This window comes from Argopecten irradians, chromosome 1 (assembly GCF_041381155.1).
Source record: "Argopecten irradians isolate NY chromosome 1, Ai_NY, whole genome shotgun sequence".
In the NCBI taxonomy this organism is placed as follows: Eukaryota; Metazoa; Mollusca; class Bivalvia; order Pectinida; family Pectinidae; genus Argopecten; species Argopecten irradians.
The window spans coordinates 23,981,892-23,999,841 of record NC_091134.1 but is presented as its reverse complement, the minus strand read 5'-3'; the positions used below and the strand labels follow the sequence as shown (position 1 = coordinate 23,999,841).

At 33.9% G+C, this 17,950-nt stretch overlaps 1 protein-coding gene across 1 annotated transcript in view; it reads left to right on the top strand.

Moving 5' to 3' along the window:
• LOC138321564 (uncharacterized) overlaps nucleotides 1-17,950 on the top strand; it is an 80,229-nt gene that overhangs the window by 10,963 nt on the left and 51,316 nt on the right. Inside the window, 24 exon segments of the mRNA XM_069265324.1 lie at nucleotides 2,496-2,525; nucleotides 3,050-3,249; nucleotides 4,026-4,183; nucleotides 4,599-4,792; nucleotides 4,964-5,005; nucleotides 5,334-5,524; nucleotides 5,644-5,801; nucleotides 6,303-6,478; nucleotides 6,782-6,841; nucleotides 7,115-7,299; nucleotides 7,715-7,878; nucleotides 8,110-8,282; nucleotides 9,105-9,140; nucleotides 10,472-10,588; nucleotides 10,965-11,147; nucleotides 11,813-12,070; nucleotides 12,691-12,720; nucleotides 13,492-13,685; nucleotides 14,137-14,291; nucleotides 14,852-15,051; nucleotides 16,008-16,049; nucleotides 16,360-16,550; nucleotides 16,840-16,994; nucleotides 17,339-17,517. Coding sequence (XP_069121425.1) covers nucleotides 2,496-2,525; nucleotides 3,050-3,249; nucleotides 4,026-4,183; nucleotides 4,599-4,792; nucleotides 4,964-5,005; nucleotides 5,334-5,524; nucleotides 5,644-5,801; nucleotides 6,303-6,478; nucleotides 6,782-6,841; nucleotides 7,115-7,299; nucleotides 7,715-7,878; nucleotides 8,110-8,282; nucleotides 9,105-9,140; nucleotides 10,472-10,588; nucleotides 10,965-11,147; nucleotides 11,813-12,070; nucleotides 12,691-12,720; nucleotides 13,492-13,685; nucleotides 14,137-14,291; nucleotides 14,852-15,051; nucleotides 16,008-16,049; nucleotides 16,360-16,550; nucleotides 16,840-16,994; nucleotides 17,339-17,517 — 3,471 coding nt within the window.

Below are 17,950 nucleotides of genomic sequence, written 5' to 3'. Positions count from 1 at the left end.
TGGAAGGGGAGAAGACTATGTGAATGTATTTTCTGGGGTCCCCCAGGGCTCGTTCATCGGCCGCACCCTGTTCTCATTCTACATAAATGACATAACAATAGGCTTTATATGCCACAGTTTGACTATTTGCAAATGACACCATCGCCAATCTGGCAGTAAGATATCATAGTGACACCGCTAAGCTACATAAAGATTTTTATTGCTTTGCTGAGCGGGAATCAAATTGGAAAATGTCTTTTCATTCCAATAAGTTTAATGTCATTTCACTTATTAAAACAATCTCCCATTAATCACACCTATACTCTGCATCCTTCAAACATGTAGATGAGGCCAAAACCTGGGCTTAAATACCGTTAAACTAATCAAACCATGGGGCACTCACATTCGTGAAATTTGTAATAAAGACAATTCCACTCTGGGCGTCCTTAGAAGAAATTTAAAAATAGCCTCAACATCTTTGAAAGAAAATGCCTACAAGGCCCTAGAAATTTAGAATATACTTGTGGTGCTTGGGACACAAAGACTGACATGCATTGGAAAGAGATGGTCCAACATAGGGTAGCCCGCTTTGTCACGTACAGACACAGGAACATGCCCAGTGTCAGCTCAATGCTGAGCAGACGCGGTTGGCCAGCCTTGGAAAAGCGACGCAAGGATATCCGCCTTTGCACTTTTTTTTTCTTCAAAATAATGCTTGATTAAATCTTCATATCAAAGGACACACTTGTAGCTCCTACACGTCTCACCAGGCACTCCCACGCTCTCTCCTTCCAGGTCCCTTCATGTTAAACGCAAGTAAAAAAACAATCATTCCACCCACGAACTAAATCAGATTGGAACAGTTTACTTCCAGATTTTTGTAAAATTACCAAACTCGAAGCTTTCAAAACCAGCCCTCAAAAACCTACTATAAATATCATATGTCATATTTGTAATCCATTTTATACTCAATCCGTGGTATTAAGCACATCACCATATGATATAATCTCCATCCTGTTGAAGGTGGTAATTATGAAGTAGACGTAGAACTTATAAGTATTTAATAACTTTCGATCGTAGACCGCTGTGGACATGTGTTTTAGATGTCCCGATTTATTACCACAAGACAGCCACTACTGGATGCCATCAGAGGCAGTCGCCAGATACTGACCATATGTCGATTCATGATTTGTTCTCCGGGTAATTCAGCTTTCCTACCCCATTCATACTGAATTGACGAACGGTTAAGTGCCGTTAAACTAATCAAAACAAAGGAAGCTTTCAATCACAAATATATATATATATAAATACAAGTAAGCCAATGGAGACATATTAAACCAACACATATATATGTAGCAGTCTAATTTTTCATTCCACTGTTTTACATTGAATTTTTCATTTCAAATATTTTTTGTCAACAACAAAGGTATTACATTTATTCATACAAGATGTTATATTACATATTAACAACACAGCATTAAACAACAGGTTAGGCCTATGGTAATCTTTTACATTGAATGTATGTGGGACAATCCTTTTCATATAGTTTCTTAGTCCGGGCGAATATGTCTATTAAGATTCTTAGCATTTCTATTTGCTATACGTATAAACAGCGTACGTTTTCATTTTTGAGACAGAATGATAAACTGATAAACGCAGTTGCTATGTAATCACGGTGCAAACAACAGATCAAATAAATATATACATACAATAAGTATATATAAACTAATAGAAAATAAGGTATTGACCAAAGTAATATCACACCATTTTTTGTTAAATACTAATTTGATCAGGTAGGTGTCTGTCCATGAGCTGTGTTTTAACGGTTTACATAAGAGGAACCCTCACATAGATATTGATTTGTCTTTAGACTGCTAATGAACAACACGCTACATAATTCATGGGCAGTCATGTATCTAATGACACCATTGTATAAATTATCGCCAGTGCGTATAGAATATTGGTATTGGTCCAAAGAAATCCAGCGCCTTTAATGCAGTCGATTGATATCTAAATATCTAAGTGATGTGCCAAAGACATTATGTTATACATTTTTAATTGATTGATTTGGTACTATTACTCTGCACTTTTCATAATATTCACCAAAAATGTAAATCGAGTGTTTCCTGATTTCAACTATCAGGCGCTACATCAATTACACACAAAACGATAGACAATAGATTATATTTAGTTGTTTGAAGATGTAAAGTGTTCAAATCCGCCGGACGAATAAGAAATCTTTTCTCGAGAGATAGAAAATTGCATTAACAAATAAAAGTATTTAAGGGGTAAATCTTAGTACCTATTTCAGTTTTGTTATATTGAGTTATATTGAGAATTATATATCAGTTTCAAAGCTTTGAAATAATTTTGATGATTTTCGATGGTGTTATAGAATAGTGATTCAGCTTCCGATGTCGCTTGCTATTAAATATAAGTGTATACATTAGTGATATTAAAGAGCAATGCTTTACTTTATTTACTTTCTAATATATTATTATATTTAAAATTTCCAGATGATGCACATTTAGTCACTCACCGAGGACGTAAGTTAAATATACTTTTCACTGAGTTAATATCATGTCTTCATGGGCAAAAATGGATAAAACTAGTTGAACTTGCAAACCCCTGACAATTACTCTAGATTGAAAAATTGAAATGAAATAGCTATTTATATTTTGTGCTTTCATGTGTCAGTCAACTGATAACCAATGTCTGTCAGTTTTTAATTCTCTGTTTTTTTCTCTCTTTTCTCCTTTGCGCATTTATCTATGTGTTAGTTTATTTCTTATTTTTTATATAGTATACACAGAAATATTTTAAACGTCATACTTATTCCTGTCAAGCCCCACCATCCCTCTTCATGTCCTTATTACCATTTACCTCATTCCCTTTTTCATTCTTGTTTCTACACCTCCCCCCCCCGATCCATAAATAATTATGAACAGTCATAGTGATTTTTTTAGTGTTGGAGAGAGAAAATGCAAATGATATGCAGCTCTTAATTATTTTACATTTTGCACACATAAATCTGAAATGAAATATTAAAAAAAATGTATCGTTTCCCCAGCTTGGACACTGGTGTATAAGGCGCCTGCTGGAACAACAGTATCCGGATACAATGATTACTACTCCCACTTCGCTGACAGTACCTCTTCTAGTACTCTCAATGACGGATCCGTGTCAGTCATGCGTGATTTCAGTTCCGGCGGAAGTGCCTTCAAATCATCAAAGCTACTTCAATGGGAGTCTGGCATCACAATATCTGCTGTAAGGAGCAAATAACTTGACTTTGTTGTTGACTTGATGCACAGGCAAACAAAATTATTCTAAATAGAGAATCGTTTTTTTTCAAAATCGTAGAATAATTGTACTATTGTACATTTTCACTCGTTCCGAAATTAGCTCATTCAGCATATTGCTCCATATCACAAGCAAAGAATGTAGTATAATATTACGAAAAGAAAAAATTCTTCAACAAATTAATCAGGGAAATTTGCCAATTGAAAATTAACTAAAACATAAAATATAATAATAATTCTAAAGTACGTGAAGTAATTAAAATAAATCACAGATTATCAACAGATACAATAATGAATAGGGTAATATATCCATTTCATCATGCATTTCAAGTACATGTATACCATATAGATTTAATGTCAGTGATAACAATTCGCAGCCAAATTGTATATTTATTGCAAATCATTATAGTCGACATACAAATAGGCGAATCAAAAGGAAAACTGCTTTATTGCGTTTGGTAGTCTCAAACTTCCAACTGTACTGTTTTTAATTCAAGAGTGTAGCGATTTTATCTATGTCACCTTCCTACCTTGAGCAAAAATATACATATGGAATATTAAATATAACCAATCCTTATGAGTGTGACAACTGAAAAAGAAAAATGTGTCAACATTCTTAAACGATAATGTATATTGCGAAATCGGGACAGTATCACATAAGTATCCTTTTGTGATTTTTTTTCTTTTTGCTTATTACTCAAAATCCATTGACTGTAGTTTTGTACTTATGTTTAATTTTCGTAGGTGAGACTGTCGGTGTTTAAGAACGGTGAGGAGGCTGCCTACGTTGATTTCGATGCGCGTGGGAAAGGCAAACTGGACTGGTTCGACTGTTCAAACATTATTGGATCTAGTTACACCGACATAGCTTCCTACTCCACCCCGAACTTCTGTGGACTTTCGTAAGTATATGCCTTAACCATGAACTGGAAGGATATCTCGTTGGTATACTACTTCCATGGTTTTAATAATCCTACTCAACTCTGAACTTCTATGGTTTCAACTTTCAACTACTATGGTTGCTGTTTGCTGTTTTCAATATATCGGTATGTAAAATAGTATTTGGAATTATATTATCTTACGCAATATCACATAATATAGTCGTATTAAAGCTAAGGAAAATACGGATTAACTGGTTTAAAGCAAAAATATTTGATAAAGATAGAAAATATATTTAAGGATTACAGATAATAGATTTTGAAGAGTTATAGGTTCCATCTCTGGCCTGACCACGAACGAAAATATCCAATAGAAAAATATATATGGAATTGTAGGAAAAAATAAATATTTAAAAAAAGTTTCTGTTTTGTGTTGCAGACCATATTCTACAGCAAACTACAAGAGGAACTTCTATATAAACGCTTACGGCACAGCCTGCACCTCCTCCTTTGGATGGATAATGTTTAAGGACTTTAACGCCAATGGTGGCTGTACAGAGTGGGATCCACATGCCACGACCCTGCCATACATAAAGTATTCAACCGCCAGTACACTTCAGAACTTCTACTCTGGTAATCAACTTTTTACCGTTGTTTTAATTAATGACTCATATTATATATCAATCAAAAATATCCTCGCCAGTTTTGTGATGTATTGCAAGGATTGTTCTTATAGCGGTAAAAATATTTCAAATTCGTGAATGTGACAACTTTATAATTTTGTATATCCTTCTTTAATTAAAGGTTCCATTGCTACTGGTGATAGCTTGGCCATATTTATCATGGGTAAGTACACATTATTTCTATCATTATCACGAAATGACAAAATCCCAATTTCGAAACCCCTATTGGTCTGAAGGTCGGACTTGGCCATATGTTACGGTTTTCTCATTGCCATTTGATTGAACTCAACAGGAAATATTAGTGGATAATAGGTGATAAATGGAAAAAAATTAGAATAAAAACCGGTAATTTGACACTGGTTTGAAATATGTTAACTTCATATCTTCTGTTGTATTATTCTATGTTTATGAATATCAATTTACCTAAGTTTCTATAGAAGCGTGTTGTTTTCCAAATCATCGTGATCTTACAATCGCTTCACTTTTTACAGAATGGCACATGGTGTTCAAGGGAGTCCAGGGTGTGACCCCTACAGCTGGGTCCTTACTTGATCTATGGACGGGGTCTACAGTCGAAAATGACAACGACGATACCAAAACCACCATAACAACTTCCCCCGGGGATACAGTCAAGTCTAGTCTGGTGGAGGACTGGGAGGGATACTTTACCATGATCGATATGGTGAGTTGGACGTGTATTAATTGTTAAATTTGGTAAAATGAACACTGACATTTATTTAACATCGTTACGATAGCAACAATACAACTTTAAATATTACGACAATGTAAACCATTTTACAGGTGAAGTACGCTTATTTCACCAGTGGAGATGAAATGGCTTATGTTGTATTTGATGGAAGGGGAACATCGAAAACAACGTGGTTTGCTGATGGCAAAGAAATATTCTCTAGTTACACTGACATCACAAGTTATACACCAACAACTAGTGGAATCAGCGGGTAATACTTTCTATTGACGTATATTATAGTTTGAGTTAATTTGAGTTCGCGGGACATATCTCGAATCACTTAGATTAGTGGGTTTTTTTTCAGGTATTCCGTCTTTATTCCATAACAAAATACAAAATTGTTGCAAAATATAAGTATTCTATATATCTAATGTTATTTCATATAGTTGATAATAGTATCGAATCAAAATTAGAATGAACAGTGTTTTGGAATCTGATGTGTATCGTCATTTTAATATCATTTGTAATTTTAGCAAAAAATAAAATATATTGTATTTTGCATTATCATTATCAAATATTTATATATATATACGTAATATATTGTCCTGAATTGGTATTGCTTCGATAATAATTCAAATAATCTTGGCCCGTTTTCGTATTCCTTATGAATAAATGGGGCCGCAGTCTAGCATATCTTTAAATGACCGATGCTGTTAATAGGACGGTAAAAAGAAACAAACAATACACGAGTATCTTAATTGTTTCTACACAGGGACACCTACCGAAAATTTGCACTGATAAAGTCGAGTAGTTCGTGTACCTCATTAGATGGCTGGATGATGGTCCTGGACGTCGGAGGGATTGCTCAATGTTCTTTTGATAACAACGTTCAGACACGACCCTACTTCTTATACAGCAGCAGCACGACAAACAGCCTGGCACAGTCAGGTAAGGACTTTGTTCAGACACTAATATATACATACTATTCTAATATTTCAGAAATGGTATTAATGTTAATGTGGAAAACACAGTCACAGAAGTAACAAAAGGGGGAAAGAACAAAACTGTACTTAAAATGAATCATAGATGATAGAATTCGTCATGTATCTGCTCGATTAATGATTTGAAGTGGGGGTATGTAAATGTAGTTCTGGATTATCGTAATCGATATGGTTCAGTATACTTGTGAACATTTTATTCAAATTATATTATATTTGTGAAAAATAATTTTTGATAAACATTTTTCTCCAGGTGGTTCTTGGAATTCTGGTGGATTCCCTGCTGCTCACACACTTGGCATTTTTGTGAAGGGTTTGTTGTTATACGATTGGATTCATCAAAACCTCTTAGGATTAAAAGAAACTATGAAGATAATTGTGTAGACAACACGACAACATCATTCTACTTGATAAATTTGTCATTGAAGCTTAATCTATTTTAATTTTTGGCCTGTAAACTTGCAACTGTCATTAAATCTCGTTGAAGTCTCATTTTAATATTAGTCAAAGAGTTCTTTAAATCAATCTCAATATATCATTAAACATTACTAAATGCTTAATGATAAACTTAATAACATTATTTCAGGTTTTTATCCTGTAATGAAGTGGGCTAAAGGACAGACCATTTCTCCGGCTAGCAGTGTCTACAATCTTTGGACTGGCACGTACACTTTGAATGAGTTTACAACATCGGCTCATTCGTTCGCAGCCTCCACGTCCACCTACAAATCCAGCATTGTCGACAGCTGGACCAGTTACTACATCAAGGCGGTAAGTTTGTACGTTAACCATTAGAAAGCTATAAAAGTGTAAAGTTTATTTGCTGATATATCAAACCTAAAATCATTATCAATAATCAAACCACATGAAGGCAAGAGCGGGAAAACACGTTTGTTTACAAAAGTCGAAAAATAGAATACAAATTAGGATCAGTTAAAATCGTCAGATGGGAGTTTGGTAGCGAGAGTGGAACTGGAACTGTTAGACAAATAAATCGATAACTACATGGTAGAAGCATTGTTACTGCGATGTTAACGACTGTGGAAAAGCTCTAGCCGAAATATAACAGTATTTATTTGCTTTGTTGAAATATATCTTTAATTTTAAAACTATTATACGTGAATTTGTTGCAAAAGTGTTAAATAACAAAACAAAAAATCTTTATCTTTTTTACATGTTTTGCCAGGTGCGAGTCTCATTGTATACTAGCGGAGTGGAGCAAGCCTATATAGTGTTTGACGCCCACGGTACTGACAAAAACAGCTGGTTTGACTGTGATAGGATCCTGTATACAAACTATGTTGATCTGAACAGAAGGACGACCTCCCTAGTTTATTGTAGTATTGCTGGGTATGACGATTGTTTACATTTCAAATCAGTTCTAGTCATTGTCTTCCAATTAGTTAGTATGTTTTATGTAACGACATTTACTATCAAATATAACTTCTTTTCCTGGATAAAAACTCTTTAACAGAAGATATCTGTTATTCGTGGAGATATCCATTTCTTCTACTATGAAAAAAGAAACGTTTTGTATTTCAGCTTTTGAATGATAATCTGGTATTTGTCTTGTGTATATAGGGATACATCGTCGTATCGTCGCTTCTTTATTGAGTATACATACAGTAGCTGTGGTACGGATGGTGGATGGATAGGCGTATTCGAGGGCTCGTCTTGTGGATACGACAATAGAGCCACATCGCCATTTGCCATGTACAGTGACGCAGACCCAGCTAGATATGAATACAATGACAGTAAGTAACAATATATGTAATTTATTTATAAGATTCCATGCTGCGTAATCTACAAAATACTTTTTAAGTATATACAAGGCAAGGATCTGTATGAGGCAACTAGTCCATATGCTAATGTGCACCTAAAGTATAGAACTATTGCGATCGAGGGACACAAAATGTAGCTAAACGTCCAGCTTGCAGAGGAAGAATATTACTATCCTTCAAATTAATATATAAAATGTATATAAAGGACACACCATTGTCTATACAAATGTAATAGTGGTTATTTCTACTCATGTCTTTATTTAAATAATGATGGAGTTGAAATCCTGGTTTAGCTGATCACAGCAAAGTTTCCCGAAATACTTGTGGACGTAATATATAGCATATGAACAGAAGCCATCCTCAAAATATTATCATATTGCTTTGTTTTATCAAAGCTTTCATTCTATTAGTTTACACAAGAGAAATGTTATAGTCACACACTATTCACCGGAGAGGGTATTGTTTTTGTTCTGTGTATGTCGATAGTGCGTGCTAAAGCTCAGGCCCTGTATATAAATCATATGTATGAAAATAGAGAGTGATCAAATTTTAAATTTTTACAATCTAAATTATAGGTATATGCAAATGATCAAAGTATAGCTTCAAAATATGAGCTAAATCTGTTATATAAAAATATACAAAGATGTGTAATTTAATTTGTAATTTTTTGATATTGAATATGACATATGAATAAACCCTTATAATGTATTTTTATCATAAAGATAAGCTATTGTCAATAGATAAGGTTTTCTTTTTAGCTATTTTTCTTAATGTATCATTCTTTTATTCAAACAGATATGGCCATTGCCGATACTTTTGTGATATCAATTGGTAAGTTGACTTCCTTTTGACGATTTTTGTTGTCAACAAATATCTTGTAACGGTCGCGTGACCGACTATGCCTGTTGCTATTCTGTACTGCAACTACAACTGTAGTACGGTCCGTTACCAAGTTCTATCTTGGACCCAGGCACTGTTAAACACATGTACAACAAACTAAATACTGCCGACAATATATACAAATAAATGGCTAGTCTACCTGACTCATAATCACATGTTAACAACCATGATCCGATTCATTTACACCTGGTAAATACAACAACTGAATCACCTTGAGCACCCTGTGTCTTCAATACCACAGGTCTAAGTAAAGAGGCTGCTTCACTATGACAGTCAGTTCCTCGTGTACAAAGTACACATTATCACGACACCTATACCGAGACACCTGTGACTACAATACCGAGTCACCCTTTTACCGCGGCACCGAGTGCTTTGGTAAACCTTGTCTCATTGTTCAAGTATCACGTCGCCCTGTGTTACTGAACACCTGGTATCGAACTGACACCTCGTCACCCTGTACTGCGGTACCCTGTAACGTGTACTGCGGTACCCTGTAACGTATACCCCATAGTGAAAGCAACAGTGGAACCCCAGCTTACTCAGCTGGGCCCAAACTTATTCAGCTTGGTCACTGACAGAACCTTGCCGAAGCAGCGATTCACCTCTTACATCGTGCTCTCCATTGAGAATGATTAACTGATCTACTTAACTTAGAATCAGTAAATTATTCCTGGTATACAGAGTTTCAATAATTAAATACTTATTTATATTTCAATTTTAATCAACGTTTCATTGCTTATATATTTTTTCTACATAAAACTGTAAATTTAGAAACTATTTACAATATTCCAGACCTGCACATTGATTAGTCATTAATTGATTAAAGAATCATTATAAACTTCCGGAAATCAAGGGGAATAACTCTACTCAAAACAATCTTATCACAACTCTACTCAAAACAATCTTATCACAGATTTTTTTAAGGTATATTGAGTTTATTAACATAAGAATACGTAATGACACCTGTATTATACCAATATATACAAATCTCATAAATATTTTTTCTCAATATTTTGCGTAAAGATTCATGCTAAAATTTTCACATCTAATTTGATATGAATGTATGCAGAGAATCAAGGCGCTTATATCTAAATCTTATGATTTTATAGCTTCAGTTTACAAGTACAAGCATCATTTCATTTATACATATATTGACCATTTATTCTGCGATAACTATGTGCGGAAAGGCATTGTAAAATTATTCATCCCTATGGTTAATGTGATGACATACGTACAATTAAACTAGTAACTTCTTTTTATAGCTATGGATGACTTCTGTGACTTCAGTCCCTGTCTAAATGGCGGCACGTGTTACCACCGTGGGGTCAAGTATGAATGTGTATGTGCTGGAGCGTACTACGGATTGGACTGCGCAGATCGTAAGTGTTGGCGTAAATGCATTACCAAATTTACATCGCAATGACTCTATCAAAAATGGATTATGTTGCCATTTCAAAAATGAATTATTGCAACGATAATTCGAGTGGAAATGGAAAACATGTTAACTAAAGTGTAACAGGAAAACAAATGTCAGATATTTATATCTTTATGTGTGCGTTGGGTTTACGTATAAATGTTTTAAACTGTATGCAGTTTGACAACAGTGTAAAATCTAAAATTGTTATGGGGTAATTTGCCTGTGTCAACTGATTTGTGTATACTGCAAAAATAAATATATCGACGTGAATGCTGCTAAAAAAATATGGAGATTAGAAAGATACAATTTTAATAAACCAATCATATAAATATCCTCAGTTGACGGTAACTTCACCACCTGGACTGACTGGAGTACCTGTAGTACCACATGCTATGCCTGGGGAACACACAGTAGGACGAGAACCTGTACTAACCCTACACCAGCAGGTCCGAACGGTCAGTCCTGTACAGGGGACACGTCTGAAACACGGGACTGTATTGCCGACCTGGACACATGCCCATGTATGCTTAATTTACTCTTTTAACACAGATGTTCCCCTTCGTTTCCAGACTATGGCGCGCTATCACATAAAATTATATCAATTAGGAAATATCAATAACTTGTGATTCCTATTAGTTGAAATAGTTTGTGCTTATTTCAAAAAAATAAATGAAATATTGACACCATATAAAAAACAAATGAAAAATCTAAATAAAATGATATAATTAAAAATCAATTAATTCGAATTATGCAGTTATACTTTTTTCTAAATTCCTACTTCTCTATATTACAGTATTCAACCAATGCAAATGAAATAAAACATCGTCTGTTTCAACCAACATTTAAATAATAAAAACGTACTTGCTTTCATGTTTTTTTCTGCTTGGTAAAACGGTCAAATATGCATATATTTTATTTTCATATAATTTATATTATTTTTATTTTTTTTTATTATTTTTTATTTTTTATTTTTATTTACTTTGAGTATTGGTGAAGTCAATCTTAGATAGTTTGATTTCTTAAATGTGTTTTATTGGTGTTTTACACTTTTATGGCAGAAGAATACTAGTTTCGCTTATTCCACATTTCCGTTTCATAATTCCATTTTATTGGATTTGTTTTTTTCTTCGAATATCTCCCGTCTTCCACATTCAAATTAAGCAATTGTATCAAATTTGTTTTCCAGCTTACAATACCGGGAATATTCAGGTGGATTCCTCCTACACAATGGTTTGTCAGGGAGGACTCTACATATTTGTCTCTAGTGCCTTCTACGGGTACTACAGCACGTGCTATGATGCCGATCCCTTGTCTGACGCAAGAGTAGCTTGTCATGGACGAAACACTAATTGTACAATTACATTTAACGATGCAACCTTTGGCGGAAATCCTTGCTCGTCATATTCTGTAAATAGATATGGTTCTGCCACTATGTACTGTGTCGGTACGTACTCTATAAGCAACTATTCATATTCACTCTTTCATTAAAGATGCTTCACCGCTGAGAAATGGTATTTTTTCACTATCAAAAACAGGAGCAGACGATTTTGTATTTTTCTTCAGTTACAAAAGTAACTTACTTTACACCATAACCACCATTGAAAAATTTGAGCTTCTAATTTTACTTCAAGTTAAAAATATGAAAAATAATTAATTGCATCCCGAAAAAATTCCGTGGCACTATATCTTACATGGAATGAAGTAATGATTGCGCGTGCACCAAAGGCAAACTGAATCATTTTATGTTATTTTTTGTGTTAATTAGGCATATATATACAAAATTAAACACCAATTATTGTTCAAATGATGAATATCAGTTATGCTCTGTCGGCGGTGGAGCATCTTTAAGTTTAATTTCACGTAATTACACCAACTATTGATTTGTGAAAAGGCATTGATTTAACGTCAGGAATTTAAATTAAAGAAATAGAAAGATAATCTTACATTAACAATGGGTTTTGTTTCTTACTAATGATCTCTTGACTAATCAAATTACCAAACGTGAAATTAGAAACTGGCACCTTAAATACGTTTTTTCAATTGATTATTTTATTTCTTTTATAGAATCAATGAAATTATCTACATTCCAAGGGCGTAAGTATTGCTCAGATTGCGAAATAAACATACGAATGAATAAAAACGAAAAAAGTAAAACATATATTAAGTAAAATAAAAAGAAACAAACGATACATAGTTTTATACATATGCAGTCATTTCACAAAAAAAATTAAAAAAAAAATTAGAGGAATTTGAAATAACATGTTAATCTTATATTACACAACAAAATTATTGATTTTAACATACACATTGCATTCCCAAATACAGAAACCAAAGCATGTGTCTAAAAATAATAATTTTGTGAAAAAAGCCTGTGTACTTGTTTTTACATATCTCAACAGACACGAAGTAAGATTCGTTAAACACATACCATAAGATATTGACTTAACAAGTAAAATTTATGTCATATAAGAGACATTAAACATATATAAAAATTAGTGGGGAGGATGTTGGTGATTGGAAATTATTGATAAAACTTACGATAGGTATGCAATTCAAAATCTGTTGGCAAAAGTTGTTGTTTTTTCTGGCGCGCAATGGAAGAATACTTCCCATGATCATTTGCTACTTCCCAAAGGGCAATAACTGTAGTTGTCCTTCTGGACAATGATAATGCACGGATATCACTCGCATAAACGAATCAGCATAAATATCTTGAAATTTATTTTAACAAATATTGCGCACATATTCAGATGCATACATTAAGTGTTATAGCTGCCTTTTATACAAATTAAGTTATAACGTGCCTCTTCACAGCAATCTACAAAACATGTGTAAGTTGTAAACAATTAAATGTATTTTATTCAGCATGGCGGCTGGTGTTTAAAGCTCCCTCAGGAACAGCACCACCTGCCGGACATGCCGATATAGCCTCATTTTACTTGTCGTCTGAGACATTGAACGACGGGACAGAAAGTGTGATGACCGACTTCACGGCCGGAGGTTCTATCTACAAATCTGCCTTATTGAATGAGTGGGGAGTCAACAAGACGTTCTCAGCTGTAAGTTTGATCATGCATCAGTGTAGCGTACTATATTTTCCTAATAATTAGAATTGTATGGTATACATAGACTTATAAACAAACCTAATTTTTTTACAAAGATAAGGTTATTCAAAACAAGGTTGCTGAGTATGCATTAATCAAAGTCTATGATAGTGATAATCTTGCTCCACATGAAATTGCAAAATGACGAGTTATTTCTAATATCTGCAATATCAAAGTTTATTTTGACAACAACCCTAAGATGACCACAGAGACCATTTTAGAATATTGAATTATAATAATATATCATTGCTATCAGTTATGATGGGATTTGATAAAGAGTGATCAAACATCGTACTTTTGAGGCGTCATTAAAAACTCAAAATAACTCTAAAATGTATATAATACATTCTATTTTTGAAAGATCCAGTTTAGTCAAATCTAAAAATGAGTTTTATTGTGATTACAGATACGGTATTCAATTTACAAGAATAACGCGGAGGTAGCGTATGTAGTGTACGACGGGTACAATACGGATAAAGACACGTGGATGAATTGTAACAACATTTTGTACTCGAGCTACACAGATATGAAAACCGTCTCAAAGAACTACTGCGTGATAGAGTAAGTACTAGTGATGTTGACAAAGTTTTAACTAAAATACATTAACAATTATCATCGACTTCGTCATCCTTGATACACCAGGGCCATCGCAAAACTGAAGTCAACAGAAGTAGTTTTCTCATCTGATGTACATCAAAAGCATCGAACAACGGCATACTCTGGTTAACTGTGTTGCTTTGGAAGTTGGGCGTCACTCTCTCTGAAATCTTCAAATGAAGTTTCTGCATGCCTGTAATTGGCCCTTCTTTTCTCCCCAACTGCCTTCAGTTTAACTATGAGATATTGTAACATACTTATTGTTTTTATCCAAAGAATTAAATAGGTTTGGTGCATGTATAAATAACTGGCTCTTAAAACAAACTGATTATAAATATTGTAACAAACCAAAAGAGAAAAGTCAATCCTGTAGTAGCAATTAATTCGTCCTATACGCTGGTCCAATGGACACTTCTGCAACACATGTTGTGTATTTAGCTTTGTCATTCAATATATTTCAAAGAAAATTGAATAAAAATGGTCCATGAGAAATATAATGGATATATGCTGAAAATCATTTACAGATATACAGCCGATTCGACATTCAAACACAGTTTCTACCTAAGCGCGACCCATGGCGGCTGTAGCGCGGCTACAGGTTGGATGTTTATGAAGGACTATGGCTCCTCCAGCGGTTGTGGTGGCTGGGCTCCCTTTGACGGATCTAGGACTATGCCGTATGCTGTTTACTCGACAGCTAGTACACTGACCACCTGGAATACAGGTTAGCTGAACTGTTTGAGGTGGTAGACGATTTCTAATCAACCCATTATTCAATATAATCGGTACTCGCTATTTCTGTACAGTTATTCTTTTGCTATACATCTTCTGTACAATTTTAAAAGGTTTGTCTTTTTTGACCATTTCTTTACAAGTAAATCAAGCATTCGTCAAAGTTAAATTTGTCATAAAATAAAATCAGTGGTTCATGATATATGTATTGTTTAAAGATGCTCCATCGCCGACGAATGGTATATATTCTTTATTAAAACAGGAGAAGACGAATTAGTATTTTAGTTCACTTTCAAAAGTTACTTACTTTACATTAGTATCACTATTGAAAAGATTGAGCTTCTTATTTAATTCAAGATGATAATAAATAATTAATCGCATGAAGTACGCATTAATACTGAAGTACTGAGTATGCATGCACCAAAAGCAAAGTATATTTTTATATGTATTTTTGTGTTAATTAGACACATATACACAATATACAGGATTATACATCAGTTATTGTTAAAATGGTAGATATCGTTTATGCCCTGTCGGCGATGGAAAAATCTTTAATAGATGAGTTATATATATTACTTTTCAAGAAACAACTGCTTTTTATGACTAGGCCTTAGTATAATGAGTAAAAATCGATTCTCTAAATCTGTATTTATCATTAATCAGGAATCTATTTTTTATTTTTATAAAATTAATTTATATATCCACCACCTCAAAGGAGACTCTCTGTTCAGTATGATGCAGTAGCTTAAGCCATGCACTTGCGCTTGAAGGTCTTGGGGCATCCATCTTAACTCTAGCGTCTTTATGAAAACTCTATGCGTTGTCTCCCTTGAAACTTCTATATTAAATTGAACGATCACGATGAAAAAAAAGTATTCATGGTAAAAGCATTATCAATTCTTTTTACTGGTAGCAATAACAATACTGCATTATATGGATTTTATTCAGGAAACGTTGGATATGGTGATGCTGTCGCCATATTTGTTCAAGGTATGTAAGTCTTTCTAAGAAAACTTTTTGTTTTAATATCAGACATAGCATTTACATCAATCCATTTTGTCTATAACGATGATTCAATGCACTTATTCGCACAGGATATTGAATGAAATCATATACGTATATCGTAGAAAAAAACAAGAAAGGTTCATTATTTTGTATCTACTACAACTTACCTCCTTTTGTCGGTGAAATAAGATATACATGTAGTCTGATATTTACGCAATGAAACTTTAGACATTCCTGGGTTAACATAGCACTCTATCACGTATACTAAAGTATATCTGTTTTATCTCTCACACAGACTGGCATATGGTATTTAAGGGTGTGGATGGCGTTACCCCCTCGGCTGGAAACCTGAAAACCCTCTGGGAGGGAAAAACTACGGAATATAACGGCGACGAGACGGTTAAGACGGTCAGTAAAATTCCGGCTGTCTCCTACAAATCTGCTGTAGTGGAGGACTGGTCAAGCAACTGGACAATCATTGATCAGGTGGGTTGTCCATTATAAAAAATACTGATGACTTTATTTATTACATTGTATTTTAACAGTTATATATTTTCTGAAATAAAGATTATCAGGTCATATATCATGATATGCAAACACAGATCAACAATTAAAAGCAATCTTTATTTCAAAATGTTAAATGTCCTTTTTACATTTTGGTTGTTGGCAGAGAAATGTTCAAGTTAAGTTGACCTAAACATAACGTATGTTCGATACACTAGCACTTTCGACTGAATTGACAAAACTTTATGGGAACTCAATATCATACTTTTAGGTTAAGTATTCCTTCTTCACATCTGGAGTTGAGGAAGCCCATGTGGTATTTGATGGTACCAATACTGATAAAAATAATTGGATGGATGCAGGCAACATATTATATTCTGAGGAATATGGATCCACTGTTAACGCCACCTCAGCAAGCATTTCGGGGTAAATATGTTGTGTTCATATCTCCGATGCAACATCTGTATTTTCTGATAATGACACACATGATTTCTCAACGATGTATGTTTGAAATATAGATGACAAGATGTTTAAAAATATAACTATTTCCCTTAGTTCAGGTAGTACATAACATGTATATAACTTGAGATCAGATTCATTCAAATTTTTACAATATTACGAAACACTTATTTCTTTGTCTTTTTGTGATAATTATATATATATGAATACTTGTCTATAGTGTTGTAAATACTAAACGAAGTTATGAATAGACGATTCCAATCAGATTGTAGCTAGGTATCATATCTAAATTTTATTAATTGTCGTTTCAGTGATGGGACGCGAACCTTTGCTATCATAGAACAGCCAGGGTCGTGTTCAGCAATGACAGCCTGGATGTTGGTATTGGATGACTCATCTGGAAGTACTACATGTTCTTTTGACAACAACGTGCGAACGCGCCCATATTTTCTGTACAGTAATACCGGAACGGCCTCACAACCAGAGTCTAGTACGATACATTATAGTATTGGTTAAAATACTGATCATGGGCTGATCCTGAAAATCCAGATTTTATATCTACGTTTTAACTAGAATATATGAAGACAACCAGATCAGTTCTAATTCAAGTTTTACATAATAAATGATGGATAAATTATAAATAATTATGGAATATGAAATACTCTAAGATTTACGCTGAGAATTAGCCAATCAGATAGTACGTTTTGTAACGTTTGATTTGCTAGGTCTAACCCTTAGGTTGTTTTGTGATCTTTGAATTACTTGCTAATATTTTTTTCATTTATACGTTGTATGAAATATGAAGAGGGAACTTTGGTTTGGATGTTAATGTAAAATTATATTAAGATCTTTGCACAACGCCAACGTGTCATTTATATAGAGAGATATCTACCATGTATTTCATCACGTGAAGTGTCTCATTT